This window comes from Carica papaya, chromosome 1, assembly GCF_054855325.1.
Source record: "Carica papaya isolate Zhongbai chromosome 1, ASM5485532v1, whole genome shotgun sequence".
Classification (NCBI taxonomy): Eukaryota; Viridiplantae; Streptophyta; class Magnoliopsida; order Brassicales; family Caricaceae; genus Carica; species Carica papaya.
In genome coordinates this window covers 29,859,070-29,884,820 of record NC_142309.1, presented here as the reverse complement: position 1 = coordinate 29,884,820, position 25,751 = coordinate 29,859,070, and the positions used below count along the sequence as shown (strand labels likewise).

At 34.4% G+C, this 25,751-nt stretch overlaps 3 protein-coding genes and 1 long non-coding RNA gene across 9 annotated transcripts; 1 reads left to right on the top strand and 3 right to left on the bottom strand.

The window, feature by feature from the left end:
• The first annotated feature begins 1,732 nt into the window (after positions 1–1,732).
• LOC110818267 (carboxyvinyl-carboxyphosphonate phosphorylmutase, chloroplastic-like) lies at positions 1,733–4,168 on the top strand. The gene is made up of 6 exons (XM_088210444.1): positions 1,733–2,067; positions 2,183–2,256; positions 3,009–3,091; positions 3,185–3,209; positions 3,323–3,342; positions 3,426–4,168. Exons 1-6 carry the CDS (start codon positions 1,820–1,822, stop codon positions 3,963–3,965), a joined length of 990 nt encoding a protein of 329 aa, XP_088066570.1. The 5' UTR covers positions 1,733–1,819; the 3' UTR covers positions 3,966–4,168.
• A 152-nt stretch (positions 4,169–4,320) lies between these two features.
• LOC110818268 (uncharacterized) lies at positions 4,321–7,326 on the bottom strand. 3 transcript variants are annotated; one of them, XR_015814281.1, is made up of 5 exons: positions 7,058–7,326; positions 6,784–6,906; positions 6,323–6,460; positions 5,768–5,814; positions 4,321–4,549 (listed from the first exon to the last, which is right to left on the bottom strand). It is a non-coding gene; the product is annotated as an uncharacterized LOC110818268 (long non-coding RNA). The 3 variants fall into 3 exon arrangements; XR_002540382.2 differs by lacking the exon at positions 4,321–4,549 and having other exon boundaries at positions 5,264–5,814; positions 7,058–7,317; XR_002540383.2 differs by lacking the exons at positions 4,321–4,549; positions 5,768–5,814 and having other exon boundaries at positions 6,183–6,460; positions 7,058–7,311.
• A 5,171-nt stretch (positions 7,327–12,497) lies between these two features.
• On the bottom strand, positions 12,498–15,804 carry LOC110818208 (tryptophan aminotransferase-related protein 3-like). The gene is made up of 6 exons (XM_022046988.2): positions 15,666–15,804; positions 14,413–14,819; positions 13,979–14,276; positions 13,605–13,897; positions 13,240–13,523; positions 12,498–13,115 (listed from the first exon to the last, which is right to left on the bottom strand). Exons 2-6 carry the CDS (start codon positions 14,718–14,720, stop codon positions 12,904–12,906), a joined length of 1,395 nt encoding a protein of 464 aa, XP_021902680.2. The 5' UTR covers positions 14,721–14,819; positions 15,666–15,804; the 3' UTR covers positions 12,498–12,903.
• Positions 15,543–24,139, bottom strand: LOC110818126 (putative S-adenosylmethionine carrier 2, chloroplastic). 4 transcript variants are annotated; one of them, XM_022046885.2, is made up of 15 exons: positions 23,913–24,139; positions 23,736–23,819; positions 23,182–23,289; positions 22,037–22,119; positions 21,114–21,190; positions 19,888–19,978; positions 19,251–19,304; positions 19,079–19,174; positions 18,609–18,698; positions 17,749–17,800; positions 17,579–17,640; positions 17,418–17,498; positions 17,084–17,205; positions 16,162–16,233; positions 15,543–15,804 (listed from the first exon to the last, which is right to left on the bottom strand). In XM_022046885.2, exons 2-14 carry the CDS (start codon positions 23,788–23,790, stop codon positions 16,227–16,229), a joined length of 978 nt encoding a protein of 325 aa, XP_021902577.2. In that variant the 5' UTR covers positions 23,791–23,819; positions 23,913–24,139; the 3' UTR covers positions 15,543–15,804; positions 16,162–16,226. The 4 variants fall into 4 exon arrangements, with proteins under 4 accessions (XP_021902577.2, XP_088066566.1, XP_088066567.1 ...); XM_088210440.1 differs by having other exon boundaries at positions 16,162–17,205; positions 23,913–24,133; XM_088210441.1 differs by lacking the exon at positions 23,913–24,139 and having other exon boundaries at positions 16,162–17,205; positions 23,182–23,321.
• Positions 24,140–25,751: the final 1,612 nt, after the last annotated feature.

The following is a 25,751-nucleotide window of genomic DNA, read 5'->3' as shown; positions in this document are numbered from 1 at the left end:
AATTCAATTTCTTAGTCAAAGATAATTTATTATACAAATTGAAATTCTTATTAATAAATTAATCAAGAGATTAACAAAAAAATTATCTTTATAAAATTAATATATCATAGAGCGTATTAAATTTTAAAAATAAATTAATGGAGCTAAACTAATAGTACTTCATAACCCATGTGAAAAAAAAGTAAAGAAAAAGACTTTCACAAGAGTTTCTTTTCAATAATACACACACACACACATATATATATATATATATATATATAGAGAGAGAGAGAGAGAGAGAACTAATTGAACGTTACCTCACTTTATCCATGTAGTATGGTATATGTATATATAAATATGTATATATATATATATTAAGGGGAGGCCATGTTATGGTGGATGATTAATTTATTCTATTTAATTAATCTAATTGTCAATACAAATTAAAAAAATGTTTCAAATAAATAATGTAATTTTATAAGAGTGCATAATTCATGAATGTTTTATTTTATTAACAATACGAGAAAGGTGACTGTTTATATATATATATATATTGTTTAATTTAATTTAATTTTTAATTTAAGTCAGACATCATTATTAGGAACAACATTTGCCATGCTGTTTTACCTCCGCTACTGGAAATTTGTATTTTTTAATTTTTAAAATCAACTAACACAAATTTATGTATGTATATATATGTATATGTATATGTATATATTGATTTGTACCTACGCCATGTGGAAAAATAAAATAAAACGTATTGTTCATGTAAGTATATGTGTAATTACATGTGGACGTAGTATAAAATTTAGTTTCAACTTGTTTTCGCCGTTCACATGTCCACATAATTTATTATTTTTTAATATAAACAAATTGTATAATAATGATTGTAGATCGCATCTAATGAATTTGCACATGGAACATTCACATTCACATCCAAAAATGTATATATATATATACATATACATATACATATGATGTTATTTAAATTATTATAGCGTCATCATTAAAATATAATATAATATTTTATATCCACCGTATTTAATTTACTAAATATTGTACCACTTTTACTTCAAAACATTATCATAAAAAATTATTCTTATAATTCTTTTAAACCTTCACTTTATAATATAATCAGAAAGCATAAAGAAACTGGACCAAACGATACAGTTTTGTATTATAAAACTTCACTTTATAATATATATATATAAGTATTATTATTATTTTACTTTTAAAATGATAAAAGTGAAAAGTGAACATCTTTTCCGTGTTATAGTTTTTAAGTAACAAGTAATTTAAAATACATATATATATATATATATAATTAAGAGGAAACTTTTAATATAACATGATAAATAAAATTTACCCAATGTACTAAACATAGTTTTAATATATAATTGGGTTACGGAAAAATTATGTATGTCCTATTATATATATATATATATACATATTGCGATATATATATATGTATATGTATGTGTGGGTGTATGTATATATTTAAGTTGTAATTAATTGATAGAGTGACTTGTATTTAAGAATGAAGAAGCTCAACCACCATTTTTTTTAGATTTTTAATTTAAAAATAATTTTATAAATTTTAAGCCTTGATCAAGATTCAAGGATGGCCCACGTGAAATTATTGTGTGGTCTCCACCGTAGATACTGATTCAAAAACACCTTCTGCACGTGCCTAATGGCGCGTAAGTACCGACCATCCAACCGTTTTAAATACCCCACGAGGTCTCCTCTTCTTCTCCATCTCCTGCCACCCACCAACAATTCCCTTCTTCCTTCTTCCTTCTTCCTTCTTCCTTCTTCCTCGACGTGTCGGTTCATAAAAATGGCCACCGGAGCTGCTCTCCGCAAGTCCACCAGGGCTCTATCAACTCTCCGCCACTTCAATCAAACCGCGGGAATGCACACTCGCATCCACCGTCTCATCGAGGACAAAGGCTGTGTTCTCATGCCTGGCTGCTACGATGCACTCTCTGCTACTTTGATCGAGCGTGCTGGATTCGGCGCTAGCTTCTGCTCCGGCTATGCCGTCTCCGCCTCTCTCCTCGGCAAACCTGATTTCGGCTTCCTTACGTGCGTTTCACCTAATTTTATCAAATTCAAATTTAAATCTGCCTCTGTTTTTTCAGTTTTTTTTTTTTATTTATAAAAAAACTAAATTATATTAATTCGAATTTCACGAAATTAGGCCGCCGGAAATGGCGTCAACGGCGAGAAGAGTTTGCGACGCGGCTCCCAAGTTATCCGTCATTGTTGATGCTGGTAATTAAGCAACTCCATCGCTCTATTGTTTTAATTAACAGTCTGCTAATTCTGTAGTTACGTCACTAATCCCGAAAAAATTTAATGATTAATGTAGCAGGTATTAAACATAATCATTGGCGTTGACATTTTTAAATCTCCTCATATAATATGTGACCCCTTCATAATTACTACATATTAATTAATTTAAAAATTAAATAATATGTAGTAATATCCAAGTAAGAAATCTTAAAATGATTTGTCAAATATTTTTCTCCCAACACTACTTTATAATATTTAGTCAAATTATATATTTTTTTAAATAATAATAAAAACAAATATCTAAAAGATTTAAATACAATAATTATAATCCACAATTTTAAAATGTATTTTTTTTTTATCAAAATTTATTTAAAAAACGACTATTTTTTTATAAAATATTAACTAAAATTATTTTTAATAACATCGAAATACAAATTACTCGATCATAATATATAATAAAAAAATCTACATAATTGTTAATAAATATTACCTAGTTGTAAATATGATTTTCTGGGGGGTGGGGTTTAGAAAAATAAAGTTATGGGCTTCATAATAATTTGACCTTTTTTTTTACTTTAATGATTGAGCCTTGGCCCTTTTTTTTTTTTTTTTTTTTTTGTTTGATTTATGTAAATTATTCTTCTTGTTTTTTAAAAAGGATTCTTTTAGATTTATTAACACATTTGGGTTTTTAATTAAATAAAATAATGATGTGATTTTTCAACTTTCAGACACTGGTGGTGGCAATGCTCTCAACGTTACCAGGACTGTGAAGGATTTGATTTCAGCAGGCGCTGCTGGTTGTTTCCTTGAGGTGATTACTACTTTGGAAGACAATATAATTGTTTTAATCTAAAAGATTTAATTTATTTAATCTTAACACCTGTTTAATCCTGCTGGTTTTCAGGATCAAGCATGGCCTAAGAAGTGTGGTAAATGGGCGACACCTCTTTCTTTGTTTTTCTTAATCATAAAGTTGATTTATTTTTGTTAGTCACAGTCGCTAATCATTTGTTTTCTCTGTGTGTTCAATTTCGTCATTCAGGACACATGGCTGGCAAGCAGGTAATAATCATTGTTATTATTACTTTTTTAGGGGGAATCAAATTCTGTTTTGGAAAGTAAAGAAGTAATTAATGGCGTGTCAGGTTATCGTAGCAGAAGACCATGCTGCAAAGATAGCGGCAGCGAGGGAGGCAATCGGCGACGCAGATTTTTTCCTGGTGGCCAGAACCGATGCTCGTTCGACATCTGCAAAATACGGTCTACAAGATGCGATTGCTAGGGCTAATCTTTACATCGAGGCCGGAGCCGACGGATGCTTCGTCGAGGCACCCAGAAACGACGAGGAGTTAAAAGAAATCGGGCGAAGAACAAACGGATACAGAGTTGCTAACATGATTGAAGGTGGGATTACACCTTTACACACGCCGGAAGAGCTGAGAGACATGGGTTTTCATCTGATGAAACACCCACTTGCCACCGTCTACGCAGCCAGCCGAGCACTCGTCAACGTTCTAAATGCTCTCAAGGAGAAGGGAAGTACCCGAGAGTATCTTCAACACATGGCCACTTTCAAAGAATTCAACAATTTGATCGATGCTGATACTTGGTTTGATCTCGAAGCACGTTACTCCTCTTACAAATCTCCTCAGGCACAGGAAACAGCCGTCGGAGGGGAGAGGTAATAACCATTTATACATATTGTATCTATCATAATCTCTACCAGGAGATGGAGGGCAATCCCATTTCTCTCCAGATAATAATAATAATAAAAAAAAAAAAAACTGTAATCACCATTAGCAGTGCTTGAGGGGGAATTACAGACGCTTTTCCTTTTCCCCTCTTTTGTCTCCCACCACCGTTATTGAATTACTTTATTTTTGTGTCACATGCTTTGATTTGTACAATATAGTACGGCCATGGAAATTGTTTCCTTCATTATTAAAATTTGTTAGTTTGTTTGCTGTTGATTCAGTCCTGTCCCCTACCGCTGGACTTCAAATAAAACGGATAGATTTCCTCAAAGTCCATCTCTCTCTCTTTCTTCTTTTGTAATTCTTGGTGTTCTTCTTTCCATCTCCTCATCAAGCATTTGGTTTGATTTATATACTTACATCAAATCCCAACACGGTCCGTATAAAATTCACGGGTGGGCATCCAATGAAATATTAAATCCCATGTGAATTCTGATTCAAACCCAACCAGCTGTCTCGGTCAAATCAAATTAGTGCTCTTCTGGGTCCTCCTCTCTTTTCATTAAAGCATAATCCTAATGAAAGATACAAAAAAAAAAAAAAAAAAAAAAAAGTTAAAAAGAAAGAAATTCTCCCCTTGTGTGTAAACCCTCCACATTAACGTCAAAAAGTCTAATGCTTTACTTTCAAGACATAACATTATCATCACTTTCAAATAAATGGTACGATTGGTGGAATAATTTTTATTTTTAAAATTTTTTCAAACTATTAATTCGATAATTTTAATCTCACAATTATTTATTAATATATATTTTATTTTTAAATTCAAAATTTATTTTTTTTATACTTTTTCATTTAATATTATAATAATAACACATGAATAAATTGATAATTTAACTGAATATAAAACTAAACTAAACTATCCTATCGATTTAAACAAAACAGTTATCATTAATGTAACGGTCCCAGAAATTTAAAATGAAACATGTGTAATTACAGTCATCTGCAATTACTAAATCTTTATCGTATATTAATTGCTTATAAAAAAAATCAATCAAACAACATGAGAGTTTCATAGGTGCGTAAATTTTGTTATGCGATTTATCACGTGGGTTTTGGGATATGAGTTGTTGCTCGCGAAGAGCAACATTGTAATTTTTGTTATTTTAAGTTTTTCTAATGAATCGAGAATTAGTTTTTTCCCTTCGGCTTTCTCGTTCCGTTCATACGCGCAACAGAAGTTCTCGTAAGTGCAAAAAATGTTATCAATCCGACAAAGATCGAAACAATTTGGGATCAATTGAAAGATTGTCATTGACGAATATTTCGCTACTAAAGTTGGGACATAAACAAGGGTCATGTTAGCTAACGAGGAAACAACCATATCACTAAGTTATGGGAAGATGAGACTCTAATAAAATAAAATTAGCCCGTCTGAAATGTTGAAAAAATAAATTACGACAAATATACGGTTAAATAGTAATAAATAGACAGATCTATCACTGCTACTGCTATATATAAACTGTATATTGTTATGTATCTGCATAGAAACTTTTTTATATTTTATCTTCTAACATTAGATTCCCAAACTTATTAACAATTTTGAATTAAATTCTACAGTTATTTTGATTTTGATTTGGGCTACAATATTATAAAGAGAAAAATTAGGGCATCAGGGGTTGAAGCAAATTGTTCAGTTTGCATACTTTGTTTGACAACCAATCTATGGGATGAGCGTAGTCCCAAAAAGAAAATGGGGAAAGGGTAGATAATAAACATGTAACATCAATTACCTCTGTCGGAACATGAAAAGTGGAAGAAGTAGCACCTCCATGGGCACCTGCAGTTTGAATGAGCTTTTAAAACCTACTAAAATAACACAAACCCTATATCCAGTAACTTAAAATGGAGCTCCTCTTCATCTCAAGCAGGTGATATAAGTTTATCACAATGTTACTATAAACTGTATTCACACGATACTAAGAATTACTTTTCGGCTGTAAAAGGTGGCGTTAGCTTGATTTTTGTATCAGGGAAAAACATGAATGATTATTGAATTTCTTTTTCTACAGCAAAAGTTGTGCTTCAATTCTTTTCTTTCCTTTTCTTCTTCTTCCTTTATTTCTTCACAGATCAAGATAGGTTTCTGACAATGAAGTAAGTCTATCACAATCTTCCTATAAATTGTACTCAAGACACTAGAATTACTTCAGCATAAGAACACGATCGTATGATTAAAGGTGAGGTATTTCTAATGAGTCTAGAACAATATGATTTTGTGGTTTGTCTCCCTGAGAAACGCATGAACAATTAAGGTCTGAATCCTAAAGCCATTGAAATGTGATTACCTCCATTTTCCTTCAACAGCATACAGTAACAACTAACAACAATATCAGATAAATGCACCATCAAGTATAGACTCCTTTCTTCTTACACCAAGATAAACTAGAGCAACACTTCCATCTAGGGGAAATATGGCTGAAGCCCTGTGCATAAAAGATAAGCTCGTCAGGCACGTGCATTCCAGACAAAAATAACAATTCAGAAGAGAGATACAACAAGATCAGTACAATCAAGAGAGGGAGAGATAAAAGTATTCTGAAGATCTATTGACAAGTAAAAAAAAAAAAAAGAATGCACGCAAAACTCTATACAGCACCATCTCCAAAGTCAATGCAAGAGCATTGCCTCCACTAAAAACTAACTTGAACAATCAATCAAACTCAAAGAAGACCCAACTTTGAGGGTCCAAGAGAAAAAGAAAAAGGAGCATAGGATTAAAGGAAGGAGTTATAATATAAGAGGGTACCGGTGGTGATGAGTAGTAAGAACGAGCTTGAGTTGCGCCCCACGATGCTTGGCAGCATTGACAACCTACTCCGGTTCTACTGGATCCACAATTGCCGGATCACTGGTGATCTCGTCAAGAATTCTAATTTTCAACAAAAAAAAAAAAAAGAAACGCCAGCAAGGATAAAAAACAAAAAAAGAAAAACCAGAACAATAATCAAATCAAATCAAATCAACAGGAGGAGCAGAATCCTAAAGAAGCTGAACAAACAAGGAGAGAGAGAGTTACATACAAGTAGGTGTAATTGTCCTGCAAGCAAGGAACGAAAATGATTTTCATTATTGTAGTTATTTTGGGATGGAGTGAAACCGATGATAAATCCAATTCCTCAAAGCTTTGCCGCTCTAGACCGCTACTGGCTCTTGACAAGCAGAGCCCCTAAAACGTGGCACGTAAAGAGCAGAGAATGCGTAAGAAGGATTTAGAGAGTCGAGACGGCGCTATTTTTACGCTAGAGGGTCGAGACGGCGTCGTTCTTACGCTACAGGGTTGAGACGGCGTCGTTCTTACGCACGATAATTTGAGACTGGATGTGTCTAGGTTAAAAAGATAAAAATAAAAATAAAAATAACGGCTAATTTGGGAAGATCCAACCCGATTTCCTGCGGTTGCTTGGGCTGCAACATACAATACAAATAAGAACTCAAATGGGTGCCTGGTCCGCATCTCGGAGAGCTCTAACGTTTTGTTTTGATAAATTTCAGTAATATTTAATAATAATAACAGTAATTAAATAATAACAACACAATATTATAATAATAAAATTTTTTCACGTTTGAATGATAATATATTAATGTATATTAATGACATATTTTTATTTAGATAATAAAATGATATAATTGTATTTTCAATCAAATTATTAATTTATCCATACATATTATATGTAATAATAAATGGTATAAAAAAAGTACATAAAGAAAAAAAAATTATTTATCAATATAATTATATATATATATTTAAATAAATAATTATTATTTATATTATTATATTTATTTAATTTTAATAAAAATAAAATTATTTATATATTAAAAATAAATAGTTATAATTATATATTAGTATATTAAATTTAAAATTGTTTTAACAAATAAAAAATTAAAATGTATTTAAAATAATCATATATCATGAGTTAATTTAATAATTAATATTATATAAAAAATTAATCATCAATAAAATTCTATGTGCAATCATTTTTTTTTATTAGTTTTAAATTTCTAAATTTATTTTTTAACAAAAATATATAGTACATATGTAACACCCAAGTAATTTAATTTTTATCTTACTATTTTTATTTTTATTTATTTGAATTTTTTAGATTTTTAATTAATTTAATTTGATTTAATTTAATTTAATTTAATAAAAATAAAAAAAATAATAATAATGATAAAATTGGGTAAAAATATTTTTTGGATTTAATTGAAATTGATTTTGAAAAAAAAGGGTGAAAATTTGGATTATGGGGGTATTTTTGAAAAGAAAATCGAAAATTAGAGATCAAAACGCAATTTAAAAAAGTTGTGCCACGTCATCAGCCACGTCAGCGGCCCGGTTAGCAACCCCGGCCAACCAGGACACGCCGCGTGGCAAGGAAACGCTGACCAGGGGACGGGCCACGTGGGCGATCCGCGTGCGTGCGATTGGACGGCCCAGATCCATTCTCGCGCGCACGGACGACCCAGATTCACGCGTACGGACGACCCAGATTCAATCAGGCACGGACGGCCCAGATTGCATCGCGATAGACGGCCCAGATTTAATCCCAATTAAATCGCGATCAAACAGTCCAGATTTAATCTTGATGGACGGTTGAGATTAAAAGGCAAAGGGTATAAATAACCCCACCCACACTTTACCACAAAACCCTAGCCCGCTAGTGCCTCGCCGGAGAAGAAGAACCAGACGCCGGAGGAGCCGGCCGCCGCCACCCGCAGCTACACCGGGGAAGTTTTCGACCGTTGATCGAGGTAAATTTTCTCCTCCTAGCTCGTTTTTCGATGCTGAGTCTGCCTATGGCTAAACCGGAGCTAAACCACCGGCCAAACGGCCGGAAAACCCAACCGAAGTCCAACGACGCCGCCGTGCCCCCCCTCTATTTTTTTCCTCCGATGAGGCCCTTCCCGGCCTCCGTTCGATGTAAATTTTATATCACTGTGATCACCGTTCTTTTCTCTACAGGTTGATCGGAGCCAAATATCAAAACACGACTCACACTGGAGGAGCCACCGCACCCGAGAGCACCATCGCCGGTAAGTTTCGGTTTTTTATGATTTTTTTGGCCCACCGAGGGCCCTAGGGTTGTTTTATCGCAGGGACCGATGCAAGTGTGGCCGAAAACGGCCAACCCGAGGCGAATCGCCGCCGCCGTCGTCGGAGCATGGCGGAGCTGCCGTGCCGGAATTCCGATATTGGCCGAAAGGGGCCCTAGGTCTAATTTGAGATTTTTTTGGGACACGTGCAGGTACCGGTAGTGCGTTTCAGTTTTTCAGAAAAAATTTAGGAAAATTAGGGACAGTCTATAGGCACACTGTAGAGTTGAATTCAGACCCCAAAACAGATAAGGACTCCTCACCCTATTTCCTATCACGATATTAAAGCTAAGTAAATAATTAAACTGTACTGTGTGACTTTATAAATGTATAATTGATTGAGGTTGCCAATGGAGCCCGAGTCTGATACAATGTTTGTCTGTTATTGTTTGATCTAATTTCCAGTATTAAATGCAGTATGATGTTTGATGTAATTATGTTATGGTCTCGTATGCATGAACTATGATTTCTTTTATTATAGTTTGTATTATGGTGAACCCGGTACTATATTGTCTTGTTTGGTGTCGATGACTAGTTTACATGTTTGTGTATGATTGGATGAGTGAGACAAAAAAAATGGCAAAAAGGTTATATGAATTGATGAATGGATAATGTAGACAGCCTGACTAGATAGCTTAGTAGATGGTGGACGGATCGGGTCCGTAGGGAACCCTACCGGGAACGTGGTCTCTCATATCGGACGGGTTATGGAGACCTTATGTGTTTTGGCGCCCATACCGGACGGGGTATGGGGACGACCCATTTCACCATCATACAAGACGGGGTATTGAGGTTCATGGTTTTGGCGCCCATACCGGACGGGGTATGGGGACGGCCCTGGAATCAGGTTGTACATGTTAATGGTTCACGTGTAGCGGGGACCCCCTATGGATCCCCAGGGATACTAGTAGGCTGGTAAAAGAGGAAATCTGTTTTCTGATGATTGAAATGTAAATGTATGATATGTGTTATATTATAAAGTGTGTATGATTTCATGATATTATAAGGTTATTATTTTTATATGTTGTTTTCATGGATCTCACCGAGATAAGTGGACAGTAAAGGTTTTTATATTAATAAACGAGTTCGTTATAAATTATGCTCCATTAGTCATTTTTGTTTTCTACACACCTTTACTTTTGTGGCGGTGAGATAATGTGATGTCTTTACTGGGCTAGTGTAGCTCATTCCTTATTTAACCATTTCAGATCAGGAAGACATTGTTCCCGAGCCCGTTCCGCAGGAAGAGGGCGAAGGGGACGCCTAAAGACTCCATAGTTATATTTATAGTTCTTATTTCGAGTATCTCTTTTAGTTAGTTTGTTCTTTCATGTTTTGAATACGTTTTGGTTATTGTGTAAGGGATGTTAATCAAAATTTTTATTACGCTTCCGCATTTGAGATTTTTAATACATATATTTCATTTAAACTTCCGGGACTGTTACAATTACAATATTAGTATTCAGTAGATAGCTATTAATTGATTGCGTAGTTTCTGAAAAAAAAAATTATATGATTTAAGAATGATAGAGAAGGAATTGATTTGTAATATTCAAGTTTAAATTTGTTGATTAGGTTAGGGACCTTCTAAGGTTAATCCTTTCTCTACTATTTCCCAATTATCAGTAGCGATTTATTCCAATGAGATCGAATGTTATAGTGTGGATATGGTCATATGGCGGTGGGGGAAGGTCATATGTGGCAGTAAATGCCTGATTGGTTGTGTTGAACCGTCCGTGCGCGCGGGAACGGATCTGGGCCGTCTGATCGCACGCACGCGGATCGCCAACGTGGCCCGTCCCGTGTCAGCGTTTTCTTGCCACGCGGCGTGTCCTGGTTGGCCGAGGCTGCTGACCGGGTTGCTGACGTGGCACAACTTTTTTAAATTGCGTTTTGACCCCCCGATTTTCGATTTTCTTTTCAAAAACACCCCCATAATCTAAATTTTCACCTCTTTTTTTCAAAATCAATTTCAATTAAATCCAAATAATATTTTTACCCAATTTTATCATTATTATTATTTTTATTTTCATTAAATTAAATTGAATTAAATTAAATTAAATTAAATTAAAATCTAAAAAATTCAAATACAAAAAAAAAGAAAAATTAAATAAAAATAAAAATAAAAATAATATAAACAAATATTTTGGGTGTTACAGTAATGCGCAATTCAAATACAACAGTCAGAAACTACAATATAATACATAACAGGATTAATTCAAGCCATGGTTTACTAAAAACTTTGTAACTACAAAACATGGTATGGCTACAAGCACGTAATATGGTATAGAAACTTGAAGGAAAAAAATACATGACAGCAAACACAAAAAAGAAAGAGAAAAGAGGCCGTTAGTAAACTTATCTAAATTTCTCTTCTGGCTTAGCTCCAGAAATTTGTAGTCTTTAACCTTGAATTGTAATAGAATGCTTTTTTGATGTTTCAATTTTAAAGAGAAAAGAGTATATGAAAGAAAAAAAAGAAGTACCTAGAGAATTGATCAAGAAAATATATGAAATGAAACAAAACACTCAACACATGAAAGACAATGCGAGAGCAATTACAGCGGCATATTGTGCGTTAGATCTAGTTCACAAAATTCAAGCAAGTGTTGTGGAAAATAAAAATATAGTTAAGAGGATTTTTGGAAATAGAAATTATAGAACTCAACGAACAATTCCATCTCAATGATAAAACACAAAAAACAAACAAAAAGACAATGATGCATTTGAAAAGAAAAATAAATATTTAAGATTCACACTACAATGGTATAGATCAAGAAAATCGTAGAAATGAATCAAAATGAAACAATCAACATAGGAGAAGAGAAAACAAGGAGTGATAAAAGCTTGTGAAACAACGAATAAAAAACTGTTCTTGCAATTCGAAGCAACTCGAAGTTGACAACATCGAGTGAGAAAAGAGAAGCACAAAAAGATATATATATATATATATATCCGGATTTAGCGAACTATTAAACAAAAAGAAAGATAGATATGATAAACTGAAAAAAAAAAAAAAAAAAAAATTCAACATTCACGTATCTATATTTCTGATAAATAAAATCGATTAAATATATCAAAATGATACAATCAATGGCAAAGAAAAAATGAGGAAACCAAACCAGATATTACTCTTAAAAATTGAAGAAACTTGAGGTCAATAACATTGGAGAGGAAAAGAAAGAGAAAGAGAAAAAAATTTGCTAATTGAAGAGCAATGCCTCTTAGTTGAAAGATCCTAAACTGCACAAAAATTATATTAGTCAATCGAAAACTGAAGCATTTACTAAGACTAACAAAAATAGGGTTGATAATCACAAGACTTGATCCAAGTCTCCAAAACAACAATTGCTATAAGGTATCAGACAATTTGTTATATAAAAATAGGGTTTGAAGCTTTCCATAGAGTCAGATAAGATTCTCGCAGCCTGATAATTTATGGAGTTTAGGATATGTAACACAGAATTTAAAATCCCATCACCTTTCACCTGAAAGCTAGACAAAGAAACACGAACCCCGTGGAAGCAAAAAGAAAGAAGAAGCAATGAGATGTTCAACCTATAACCTAATGCACTGTTAGAAAAAAATCAGATACTATTCTTAAGAATTGGAGAAATTCAGAATCGATGACGTAGGAGATGCAAAGAGAAAGAGAAGAAAGAAAGAGAGAAGTGATAACAACATATAAAAGAACCCAATCAGATACTATTCTTGAGATTTGTTGGACCATCTGTTGAACACAGAACATAGATTGAGAAGATGATGATTCCATTCTTCATACAGTTTTATTGCCATCTTCCTCCATAACAAGTTTGTTTAATCGGTGTATGAGTAGATCAAAATCATCTTGGTTTCTTATAAGGCTGAGACGTACATATCGATTTTCAGCACCAAACATGCTTCCTCGACGACCAATTATATTTGCTGCATCGAGGACTGCACTGCAATCTTTATCTTCTTCCCTCTTGCACCTCACCCATGCATAAGCTGTGATCAGAGAACAAGTTATTATTACGGGGAAGTAATTAATCAGAAAGAACGAGCTTCTCAAGATTGGAGTAGAGGGACCATTTGGTTTAACTTTTGTTCTTAACGTAGTAAATTAATTTACCAGGTGAAGATTCTCTAACTCTGCGTAAAAAAGTGCAGTACTGAGGAGGAATTGTCTGAAGGGTAAAACGGCTGGAAGTTGAGAACGTGGCTTTGAGCTTCTCCCACCTACTCTTCATGGTGTTGTAGCCGAAATCGAATATGTCTCTTTCTTTTCTTGCTCCTACTATTATTTTAAGAAGTTTGAGAACTCTGAGTTGAGTATCTGTTGAAAGCCCCATGCTGTTTAATTCTATAAATGTTGTCATTCTTTCATATACTGACTTCTCCTTTATCACTGCCCATCTGTACCGCCCATTACCTAATTCGTTAAATCGCTTTTGAAATTAACAGCGGTATAAAATTGTCTTAAAATTAAATAATTACTCAAATCGAGTTCCACCATGGCCGGTGAGCTTAGAGATTGTAAAAATCATAAGATGTTCGTCAGCTGGAGCTGGAATTGGCGTAAAATGCGGCCAGTAATAAGCGTAATCATGAATTGATTTTGCATTTGGCCCATTCACAATTGCCTTATTTGGCAGCCCATCTGGATTGTTTGGGGAAGTCACAAATTCAATCACTTGTCTGTCGGCATATGAATCATTCGTCCACAACCTTGCATCTCCTTCAAACTTGAACACCGTTGACTTAAACAATTCTGCTTGTGTTCTATACAGCTGTAACCAAAGCTTACAATAGTTATAAGCGAAAAGACATGAGCAATTGATGAGTAAGAGATGGAGATAAAAGCAAAAAACCTCGTAATAAGGAACAGAAGCAAGAACAGCAGCAGGTGGGGCGGAGGAATTGGTGGGGGATAAGGCATGAACAGCAGCAGCCAGCAGTTGGCTTGAGCCTGCACCAAACAGTATGTACCTGTTTTCTGTGATGGCATTCCCCACGTATGCATGAAGCTTGCGTATCAACTTTTCAAGCTCTTTTGACATGAAACTCTCGTCATTGTATGTATAACTCATTCTGTGCCATCCTGCCACTACCATTGCACTGCTTGCCGCATGCTTCACCCAGAATGGCTCTAAGAATAATGGATCCCCACTGCCCATCATTATCAAATCAAATCAAATCAAATCAACCAACTTCATTTCTCATCATGAAGAATAGGTATAGGATATATGTATATATATATATATATATATGTATACGCAGAGAAAAAAGCAGGAGTGATAAATACCCATCAGCGTTAGCTTTACAATTGGGAATAAGAACGGAACAATCAGTGCCTTGAAAGCATAAGTTACACTCGCAAACAGGTTCTGATTTCCCATCACTATCATCGCCGTCAATGTATGCCCTTCCATGGCCTGAACATGTTATGGCTCCCACAGCCTCGGCTTCCATTGCTGATCTTCCGCTCCAACTCATCCTCATCATATTACAATCCATAAAAACTTTACTCACCAACCATATATTCACACCCAAGCACGCCACTAGTACAGCTACAAACACATCCTGCCTACAGATTCTTCGCTCTCTTTCCATATTCTTCTTAACTAATTAATTTGCCTGCTCAACACATTTCACTCCTTTCTTCTGCTCATTAGAGTCTCTAATTTATCGTGCCCCCGGGTTGGCTTTTCACTATTAAACAATTACTATGTAAATGTATGCACGTAAACAATGAGACTTAACAAAACTTTTAACAGGAGTTTTACTACATAAACATATAGTTAAATATATGCTTAGACAAGTTGCTTGTCTTGTGTGGTCAGAACAATATTGTAATTCCATCTTGCTTGCAATTAATGGTAATCATATTATGTTTGGTAATAGAATTATCTTTGGCACAGAATATTATATATACATATAACATGTTTAACTTTGGACAAAAAATTTCGTATTAATCTAACTTATCTCCCAGTCAAAATCTTAATTTTATCTTAATCTTATTGCTTAAATTTCAACTTTTTTTTTATTTTAATAAGACGTGTATTTTTTATATAATCTTTATAATAATCCCAATTGATATTCCTCGTACTGTTTATACCAACTTGTAGTATTAAGTTTAAAGGGTTTTAATTAATATTCTATTAACTATAAAATTTATCATCTACCATAAAATTATTAGCTAAATACAGTACCTACCCACCAATAATATAAATTAATATAATATGATATTAATTATAAATTGACTGATTCTCCACATTTTAATTGTTGTTACAAATTATCTAATAATGTATTTTATACCAACTTGTATTATTAATTTTTTTTTTTTTTTTTTTATCATTCAGAATGAATTTTTTTATTTAAAGACATAATACATACATACATACACATCTACATATATCGAAGTTTAACACCCAATAAAAGAATAATCTATCATTAATTACTAATAATCGGTTTACAATGAGTATTTATAGATACATCAACATCAAAACTAATGAGGAAGTAAACTAATTAATTTATTAATAAAATAAACTAATATACCTCCTCAAGATGAAGCAAATATGTTTTTGGGTTAAATCTTAGATAGTAGAGGAGAAGCATATCATAAGAAGATGAAGCTTCCGTCAAAATATCCATAGGTTGATGGCGAGACCGAATGGGAAGAAGCCTTTGTTACAATCTGATTTCGAATAAAGTGACAATTACTTTTAACGTGTTTAACTCATTCGTGAAGCACCAGACTAGAAACGTGAATGACAGGCTTAACTATCACCAGAAAAAACTAATGCATTTTTGTGAATCACGACGCAATTGTTTAATTCATAACAATTCGTCAACTGTTAAAGATAGATCGCGATACTCAAATTCTACAAAAGACTTGAAAAGTGTGCATTACTTTTTTACTTTCTAGAAGATCATAGAAACTCTAAGAAATATATAATACCTACAAATATAATTCTCGGGTCTAGACGAGATGCCCAATCAGGTATTAAGAAGACCTTCAAAGTGTAAATGACTTTACGAAGAGAAGAGATACCTTATCCGAGTGTTGTCCGCTGCTTGCAGATGCGGAAGGCATGACTGAGACAGAAATTAGCTAACTCATGTGCTGCAAAAAGAAAATGTTAGGCCTAGAAATGACTAGGTACAACAATCTGCTAATAAGTTTTTGATAAGAAGGAGCATAAGATGATAATTCACCCTCATGGGGATTTTTAATTGAGATTTAGGATCCATATCAAGTGCTAGTTTAGATGACAGGAAACCAGTATCTTCTTACAATTATAATGTATGACGTATTTGAGATAAAAATGTGTCAGTTGAGAATCTGACAATCTCCAAACCCAAAAAAATATTTCAAGACCCCTAAATCTTTAAACTTAAACTTTGTATGTAGAAATTGTTTTAAGTGAATTGATAAGATCTACAGAAGGACTAACAATCACAATGTCATAACATAAACCAGAAAACAATGAATGAGGAGTTGGTACCGTTGGTGAACAAGAAATAATCTGACTTTAGTTTCATAAAATCTAAATTGAAGCAGTGCATCAGCAAATTTTGAAGACCACTGTCTTAATTCCTGTTTAAGTCCACAAATGGACTCATGAAACTTGCAACACGTAGACATTAAATGGTACGTTTCCCCACGTTACCGGGATTCGATTAATATTAAAAACAAAACACAGAATTTGATTAAATATATTTCAATTTCAAGATGGGCTTCTTCGACCGGGATTCTGTCCTCATTCTGACATAAACCCTATTGGATCAGCTTACAATGAGAGAAATTTCTTTACCTCTCCAAATCACCATAAAATTTTCCCAAATCATTAGGCATTGTAAATAAGTGACCAATGTGTTTTAGCAGAGAAGAAAAGGACCAAGATGACCTCCTCAACTCTGCATTATGCAAAGATAAGGGTGAATCAAAATAAACAAGAAAAGGTTAATCTTGCCAAGAAGAGATTGGCTCCTGCTTCCCCGGGCGAGTATTAGCAAGTATCTGTTTCGTTTTCTCCAGCACTCCAAAGAAAATTGAACCTCCAACACCTATCCATAGTACTCTGGGTCCAATACCCTGTAATAAAAACAAAAGACAAGTTCATTTCGCACTATGCGTTCTACAGTAACTAATTTGATCTTGACTTGTATTTGTTTTTCTTTATGCATCTAATCATAAGTAGCATAAAAGTCGGTATAACTTGCCACAGATCAAACAAAACTAACCCGAAGAAATGCGGGCCAATGCAATTTGAAATTGCATTCAGCATGGAAAAGAATTGCTCATACCTTAAGAAAAGCACGAGGTCCTTCTTCGTTCATTATAGTCCTCACACAATCTGAAAGTCCCTTGTATTTGTTTGCTGATCCCTGAAAAGTTTTAGGAAAAATAAGTTCAGTAAGTAGAATAAATCTTTCAATGGGAGAAAAGTAAACACATAATTGGATACCTGGACCATTAATCTGGTTTTTATCACATCAAGTGGGGTAGTCAGAGCTCCAGTCACAGCACCTGAATGCGATCTTAGAGTTTTAGCAATAATCAGGATATATTTTCATGAAAGTGAGCCTTCAAACACTTGCAAACTCGAACTGAATATGTTAAAAAGAGTTTAGTTACCAGCAAATGCACCCAAGATAGCATTCTCAGGATCATTCAGATCTCTCTGTGCCTGAAGAAGACCTAGTTAACAATAATATTTGAAGTTTTTTCTTTCATATAAACTGACAAATGAAACACCAGAGAGAGAGGGGCTTAGCTAATTCTTTTCAACATGTAATTGAAAAGGTAATTAGTTCTATCCCGTTCATGTACAGATAATAGATATCTTATGAATCTTTCGAAGGTATGTCGAGTACAAATAAAGGCAACTGTAGGTTTCCATATCACATTCTTTTTCTCCAGGTTTTCTTTTCTGAAATCTTCACCTATGCCAAAAAATGAAATCCAACCAGCTGTCCACATTCCACAATTATTTATACACTGATGCTACATTAGGTGGGTCGGGTAGAGTAAAGGCTAAGGATAGTGATAAGTAGGGTAAGAGTTTAATTTGTATTAAAGATAATTGACTAAAATAATGGGTATGATAGTTTAAATAACCATATTACACATTTCTTATTTTTTAATTTAAATTCTTTTATAATTTAAAGAAGAAAAAGAATGGCAGCTATTTGCAGGCTGCAAATAGCTGCCGCCATCTGAGACAAAATCAAGGCTAGACAGCTGCTATTTGGCAGCCCTTTGGCCCCAAATTTGGCCAGAAATTAGTGGTTTTTGGTTGGGATGGGTGTTCTCTGGTGGTGCAAAGTTCTTATTCACCCCTTGATGGGTGAGTATAACTACTAAACCTAGGGTAGGAAGTGCATTATCCTTAACAAAATTAGTTAGGCCAAGCATCGAATATGGTAGAGTAAGAGATCTTACCCTACCCTATGCTACCCATCATCCAAACGCAGGTTGGGAGAAAGTGAGCTTACTGCCAGCTTATATCCTATCCGTAGTTGCTCATAGATGCAAAACTGGATGGCATCGAAAGGCAAATCTCGTAATAGGAAGGATCCATAACCCTGCAATTCCAGCAATAGATGTCAAAACATTCACACCAAGAAACCATTTTTCCTGAATTCAGTAAAAAATAGGTAAGAGGTTTCAGCTGTAGCGACCAGATGAATCTAAAAGGAAAGGTGGAAATAACTTCCAAAAGTGATGCTTTGGATAGTATGCTATCAATCCATTTTCATTTAAAATTACATAACAATGATAATCTATAACTGAGTATCACAATCATAGTGCTCTCCCATACAGAATACTTATTATGATTGAAATTGTTCTAACATTAGATAGCACCTATGTTTCTCCTCAATTTCACAATGTAGAAAAATAATGATTGTTCTGACTTGTCCACAGACTGCAATGTTGAATCTTAAATAAGAAGAGTGTTACATACCGCATAGAGACCTTTAAACCCCTCCTTTGCAACAATAAGACGAACAGCATCAGGGGCTGAAGCAAACTGACCAGTTTGCATCCTTTGTTTGACAACCTGAACCTATGGGATGAGCACAGTCGCAAAAAGCAAATGGGGAAAGGATAGATAATAAACATGTAACATCAATTACCTCTGTCGGAACACGAACAATGGAAGAAGCAGCACCTCCAAGGGCACCTGCAGTCTGAATAAGCTTTTAAAACCTACTAAAATAACACAACCCTATATCCAGTAACTCAAAATGAAGTTCCTCTTCATCTCAAGAAAAGGAACTTTAAAAAGCAGGTAATATAAGTTTTATCACAATCTTCCCATAAACTGTATTCACGATGCTAGAATTATTTTTCAGCTATAAAAGGTGGTGTTAGAATGAATTTTTTATCAGGGAAAAACATGACAATGATATAAGTCCATCACAATCTTCCTATAAACTGTATTCAATACACTAGAATTATTTCAGCATAAGAACACAATTGTACGATTAAAGTTGAGGTCTTTCTAATGAGTCTAGAACAATCTGATTTTGTGGTTTGTCTCCTTGAGAAAAACATGAACAATTAAGGTCTAAATCCTAAAGCAATAGGAATGTGATTAGTTCCATTTTCCTTCAACAGCATACAGTAACAAGTAACGACAGTATCAGATAAATGCACCATCAAGTATAGTCTCCTTCCTTCTTACACCAAGATAAACTAGAGCAACACTTCCATCGAGGGAAAAATATATACTGTCCAAGGATCAGTACAGTTTTAGCAAAAGTAACTTACCAAATGAGCCAAAGCACTGAAGTTTTCAGGTAAAGTCTTCAGTAATTTTTGCTTTGCAGGTTCATATACACCAAGAAATATGGCTGAAGCCCTGTGCGTAAAAGATAAGCTCGTCAGGCACATGCATTCCAAACAACAGTAACAATTCAAAAGAGAGATATCACAAGATCAGTACAATCAAGAGAAGGAGAGATAAAAGTATTCTTAAGATCTATTGATAAGTAGAAAAAAAGAATGCATGCAAAACTCTACATAGCACCGTCTCCGAAGTCAATACAAGAACATTGCAAGGAACAAGCTACACAATAGAATGACATAAGTCTCCTTACCGCCATAAAGAGGTATATTAAACACGTCAACTATTTCTTTGAAAGATTTGATCAGAAAATAGAATGTCATCGGCCTAAAACAAAAAAATCATAGGGATACACAAAGTCTTATGTCAATTGGCAGTCAGAGACATTTAGTTTACATTGAAATCCCCATTTTTATATAGAATATTATGAGCCTGTTATTTGTATATAAAAAGTCATCTCTAAACTAACAGCCCATAGTATAATTCCCTTCATTGATACTCGACAGGATTAAAAAAAGAGAAAATTACACTTTCATCCCCTGTGGTTTGGTTTTTCTTTTTTTTCTGAATGCAATACCTCCAATTTCTTTTTTTTTTTTCTATAATGCTTGACTCAGTAATTTATTATTTAACATAATATTGTCATATTTGCACATGTTCCTGCTTATAAATATACGTGGAAACCGAGACTAAACAAATTAAAATCAAGAAAGGAAATCAAAAATATTAAAACTATTGATCTTATGTTAAAAACACAGAGTGAACAGATGAAACCACAAAGTAGTATAGTGTAGTTTGCCCAAAAAACTTTCAGCAAAATTTTGCCACTTGTAACCAGATTCCAATCACCATGGCCAACTAAATCAAGCTTACAATCACTGAAAACAAAGAAAATATAAAGAAATCAAGATAAAAGCAACTTGAGAATGGTTTGAAGCTTTCCATAGAGTCAAATAATATCCTTGCAGGCTGCTAATTTATGGGGTTTAGGATATGTAGCACAGAATTTAGAATCCAATCAGCTTTCACCTGAAAGCTAGACAAAGAAACACGAACCCCATGGAAGCAAAAAGAAAGAAGAAGCAATGAGATGTTCAACCTATATGCTAATGCATAAATTGCCAAATGTTGGGTTACTAGCAAGACTCACGGTAAGACGCCAGCAAGATTTCCACCTATTCCAGAATAGAGACCCTTCAAAACAATTTTTCCTCCAGCACGGGCTGCCTAAAGTAACCATTGAAAGTTAGTCCTAATAGCTCAAGGGAAAAAAGATAAAAGTTATATAAGTCAACTATGGTTAAAATATGAACAGAAAAAAAGAAAAGAAACAGAAGTGGACTAATAGGATGAAAATGGGAGACAAATGGGCATGAAAAATTATAGAATCCTTAGTCCCAAATTCTGAATGGAAATTGTCCCTTCTCTGAAGAGAACAAATGACCATAAGAGAAAAGCTAAACTTATCCTGCAGTTTCTACTAAATGTAAAAAAATAGACCGAACAGCTGCATAGTAGAGTCATATCAAGATCAGGCAACAAGAGATTAATAGATGATATAAAAATCCGCAGACTCCTCCCAAATTGAGCCATAAATAACACATGCTGGCAAATTGGTATATTTATTCGGAAGGATTAGCAAAGGAAAAAGATATCTGTGCCCTGCATCAGAACCAAAATATCTGTAGATCAAACAATAAAAAAAAAAAATTTCTTTCAGATTTTAGATTAATCGAAAATGTTCAAAGCGTGCTTTTTGCCCGTCAATTATCACGAAGGAGGCCTAAAACTAGAAGATTGGAGGCCGAAAAAATAAATTATACACACACACACGCAAAGGGAAAGAAGTATGAAGTTTAGGCATGGAAGAAGGTTCGATCATAAAATTTAATCGTTGATGGCTTTACATTTCAAGATTTTGCTTCAGTTGTTGAGTTTTAGAGGACCACAAAGGCTTGCTAGCCTAAAAGAACTACTGCAGTTATAAATGACTCTATACTTGTCATTGCTGGATCCCTTGGTCCTCCTGAGAATAAAATGCTTTTTTCTGTTGCCATGAAAAAGAAAAAGCACCTGTAATCGAGTTTTTATCGTATCAATTGGGTATAAAGCTGCTTCTACCACAACACCAGCAGCACCTCCAGCAATGACACCCTCTGCAAACACAAAACAAATCTTTAGGAGGATAAGCTGCCAAGCATACAATAATTCTTACCTTCAGGTCAAAAAAATATTTAAAAAATAGTTCTAATAATAAAATCCCCAAAAGGTACAAATTCATGGAATACACATATCATGCATCTAATTACCTTAATATCCACTGTTGTATAAAGTCACATCATTTTTTTTTTAAATAAAAATATCAGGGTATGATTCAATTCACAAGCACCAAGGTGTTGTAAACCTATGTACAATGTTATTTACATATCAAGTAAAACATCAATAAGACTCTCAAAGTTCTCATGTGAGTAAAGAAGATGATTCATAACCAAAAAATCTAGGGTCTAAAATCATCTATCTTTAATCCTATCAAAATCATCTTTCGTACCCTCAAAAACTCTCGTATTCCTCTCTTTCCGTACCACCCAAAATGTATCAAGGAGGTTGAGGCTCACATGCTTCTTCACACTGCTGATTCCTTTACGCAGCCAAATTTTTCCATCACTGAACCAATCATCATCCAATTAATACCCAAGAGGCCATAAGCAAGAGTCCAAATTTTATACACAAAAGAACATCACAGAAGGACATGAATACACAACTCTGGCCCCCTTTTGTATAAAAAAACAACCATTCACCAAAATTTTGCCCCTTCTCATCAGCTTGTCCATATTTAAAATGCAACATCTACCAGCTTCCCATGGAAAAAACGCATCACTATTTTGTTCTTCAGATATTTCACAAAACTTTTCATCATTGCTCCTAACTCTCAACTCATTCTTAAAAGTGACTATTTTTGTATGTATCATAAAGATTGCAAAACTCAGCACAAATAGAATAGAATTCTTCGAATCTTGTATCATAAGAATCCATATTAAAGTGATAAAAGTTCATTCCTTTTTTTCTGATAAATGATAATTCAGCTAGAAAAAATAAAATAAAATTTAAACTGTTACACCAAATATCAAACCATGAAGAACATCACCATATCACTAAAAATTTCAGCTCATTGTATCTCTGTAAAAGATCCAACGTCAAAAAAAGAATGTCATACGTACCATAGAAAACCCTCAAGAAATTTAAGTGCCTATCACCTCTGACACTATCTGATGCAAAATCCTTATTTGCCGTCTCCCGCATACCATGTATCTTACACGTTAATGCATCTGCGGTGCATGTACATAAAAGTTATACATCCCTAAAGCAGAAAAGAGAATTATGTTATTTGCAAACTGCAAGGTATGGGACTTGGGTCCCATGTTCAAGGCGGGCGTCTGTGGTGTGAGGTGTGAGATGTATATGAGACTGTGCTCTTTAATTGATAGCCAGATTTTGAGGTATGATTCTCCCAAACTCGTATAAATCGTATCAAAATTATTGATCATCTCTCGGTATTGCAGTCACGCTGCGCAACTGGGGACACCGGAATTGCAGTGTTCACCGGGACTCCTCAAATTCAGGAGAAGATTCCCAATTCGACAAATCCCAATATCAGGCTCAACAAAAATAAAAGGAATTTGACAGGTTCAAGCAAAAAAACCAACAGAAAGTTTTTAGCTCGCAACTTAGATTAGTATAAAAATGGAGTTCTCGTAACAAAAAAAAAAATTACCAGAAGTTGCTTTCTGTGAAATATCGGGACTCGTCGAAATGGGTCGAGGGTCCATCAAAAGTATCGGGCAATGACAATCTTGAGCTATGAAAATCACTAACGAATGATTACTAAAACAGCCTTCAACAATCAGACGCGGTAACAAAGATAGATACGTATATACCTAAAGATACTTACAGAGAAAAAATTGCAGGGGGAAGAGCGTGAATGCAGGAGTTGCTTGGATGCATCAACGGGAGGTAAAGGAAGATCAGATCTTGCGAGTAATCCCAGGGGAGAGGCGAGAGGTTTTGGGGGGTTTTAAACACGTTAATTTACTGAAACACCCCTGTCTATGCTTCGTTTAAACTGAAGGAATTTAGGAAATTAGTAGGGGCAATTAGGTAAACTTGATAATCAGGTCCAGAGACTGGGCAGCGGTTTATGAACTTTCCAGCCTCAAAAAAAAAAAAAAACGTTTCGATTTTGTTTCATGCTATAATAATAATAACAAAAACTCCTGGATCGAGAACCCCGTGGCGGCACACTAACGTCGTCAATTCAGTTAAATGTCTGTGAAATAGCAACTTGACTGCAAGGTCGGCAAGGGCCACGTGTCGAGTCATGAGTGGTCTGTTTCTCCCCTCAAACTCACCGCCAACTGTGAGGGCCTTCTCTCCTCCACCTGTGTTGGCCCATAAAGGTGAACACACGGTTTTTCACCTGCCTATATAATTTCATTTCTGGAAACTCACTCTTTCCTCGAAAACCAAACGGCAATTTCTTGAAATTAAATTTTAAAAAAAGAAAATTCATCGATTCCCTGTTTGATTGACTTTGATTGCTATATAAAAAGAAAAGAGTTGAAGATCTTTTAGTGATAGTTCTGCAACTTTCTTGGACGTAGTCTCTTGTTTTCTTTCTTAAATGATGTTTCTTTTTTCCTTTTCGTTGAATTTACTGGTGATTTTCGACGTTTCAGATTATATCTCAACTGGGTATTTTCCATCAATAGCAGTCTCATCTGGGTTTTTCTTTTGATATTTTCTGAGGATTGACTTCAATCCTTTCAATCAAACAGGCAAATGTTTACCACCGTCTGTATCTACGCATAAGAAAATGGCAATAAAGATTAACAAGGTCATTGGCAGTTCCGCACCGGAAGAATTAAAGAAGGCTCTGCAAAAAGTAGCGACTAAATGGGGAGATGTTGTGGAGGACATGGAATCATTGCAGGTGTTTCCATTGAAAGGCGCCATGTCAAACGAGGTCTACCAGATAAATTGGCCGACGAAGAATCGCGATCACCATAAAAATGGAGTTCTCATTATAAAAAAAAAAAAAAAAGGGGTTACCAGAAGGGGCTGTCTTGAGCTATGAAATTCCGTAACAAATTATTACTAGAACAATCTTCAACAATCACACGCGGTGACTAATACAGATACGTATATACATATAGATATTTACAGAGAAAGAATCGCAGAAGTTGCTTGGATGCTGCAACCGGAGGTAGAGGGAAGATCAGATCTTGCGAGTAATCTCAAGAAAGAGGAGAGGTTTAATTTACCGAAACACCCCTGCTACGCCGCCTTTAAATCGAAGGGATTCACGAAATTAATGGGGCCAATTATGTAAACTTGATAAATTATATCCAGAGAATGGGCAGCGGGCACAAGGCTTCGGGCCGTTTATTAACTTTCTAGACTCCAAAAAAAAAAACGTTTCAATTTTTTTTTGAAAATAAAAACGTTTCAAATTTATGTCGTGCTATAATAATAATAATAATAATATGCTAGAACTAAGTAACTTGCACATAATGATGTTCTTCTTTAGAAATTATATAATTTCTGTTTGTTAACCTATTTTTTTACATTATGCAAAAAGTGAGAATTTTAAAATCAATCAGCTTATTAATCTCCTTGGTAACACGTATTCATCCACATGTTTTCACATTTCCTATTCCAATTCCTTTGTTAATTGGACTTCCTCTTCCTCTGTTGACACTTCGATACATATATTTTTATTTATATATATACA

What these genes read in the sequence shown, in the direction of transcription:
- LOC110818267 (XM_088210444.1), top strand. Translation starts at nt 1,820, where the DNA reads ATGGCCACCGGAGCTGCTCTCCGCAAGTCCACCAGGGCTCTATCAACT. An exon ending in ATCCGTCATTGTTGATGCTG is followed by an intron (nt 2,257 to 3,008) that starts GTAATTAAGCAA and finishes TTCAACTTTCAG; the next exon opens with ACACTGGTGGTGGCAATGCT. An exon ending in GACACATGGCTGGCAAGCAG is followed by an intron (nt 3,343 to 3,425) that starts GTAATAATCATT and finishes ATGGCGTGTCAG; the next exon opens with GTTATCGTAGCAGAAGACCA.
- LOC110818208 (XM_022046988.2), bottom strand. Translation starts at nt 14,720, where the DNA reads ATGGAAAGAGAGCGAAGAATCTGTAGGCAGGATGTGTTTGTAGCTGTA. An exon ending in CTTCTGTTCCTTATTACGAG is followed by an intron (nt 13,898 to 13,978) that starts GTTTTTTGCTTT and finishes CTTTGGTTACAG; the next exon opens with CTGTATAGAACACAAGCAGA. An exon ending in AGTTAGAGAATCTTCACCTG is followed by an intron (nt 13,116 to 13,239) that starts GTAAATTAATTT and finishes CTCTGATCACAG; the next exon opens with CTTATGCATGGGTGAGGTGC.
- LOC110818126 (XM_088210440.1), bottom strand. Translation starts at nt 23,790, where the DNA reads ATGGACCCTCGACCCATTTCGACGAGTCCCGATATTTCACAGAAAGCA. An exon ending in TTGTTCGTGTTCCGACAGAG is followed by an intron (nt 19,175 to 19,250) that starts GTAATTGATGTT and finishes CCATAGGTTCAG; the next exon opens with GTTGTCAAACAAAGGATGCA. An exon ending in AAACCAGATTAATGGTCCAG is followed by an intron (nt 17,499 to 17,578) that starts GTATCCAATTAT and finishes AAAACTTTTCAG; the next exon opens with GGATCAGCAAACAAATACAA.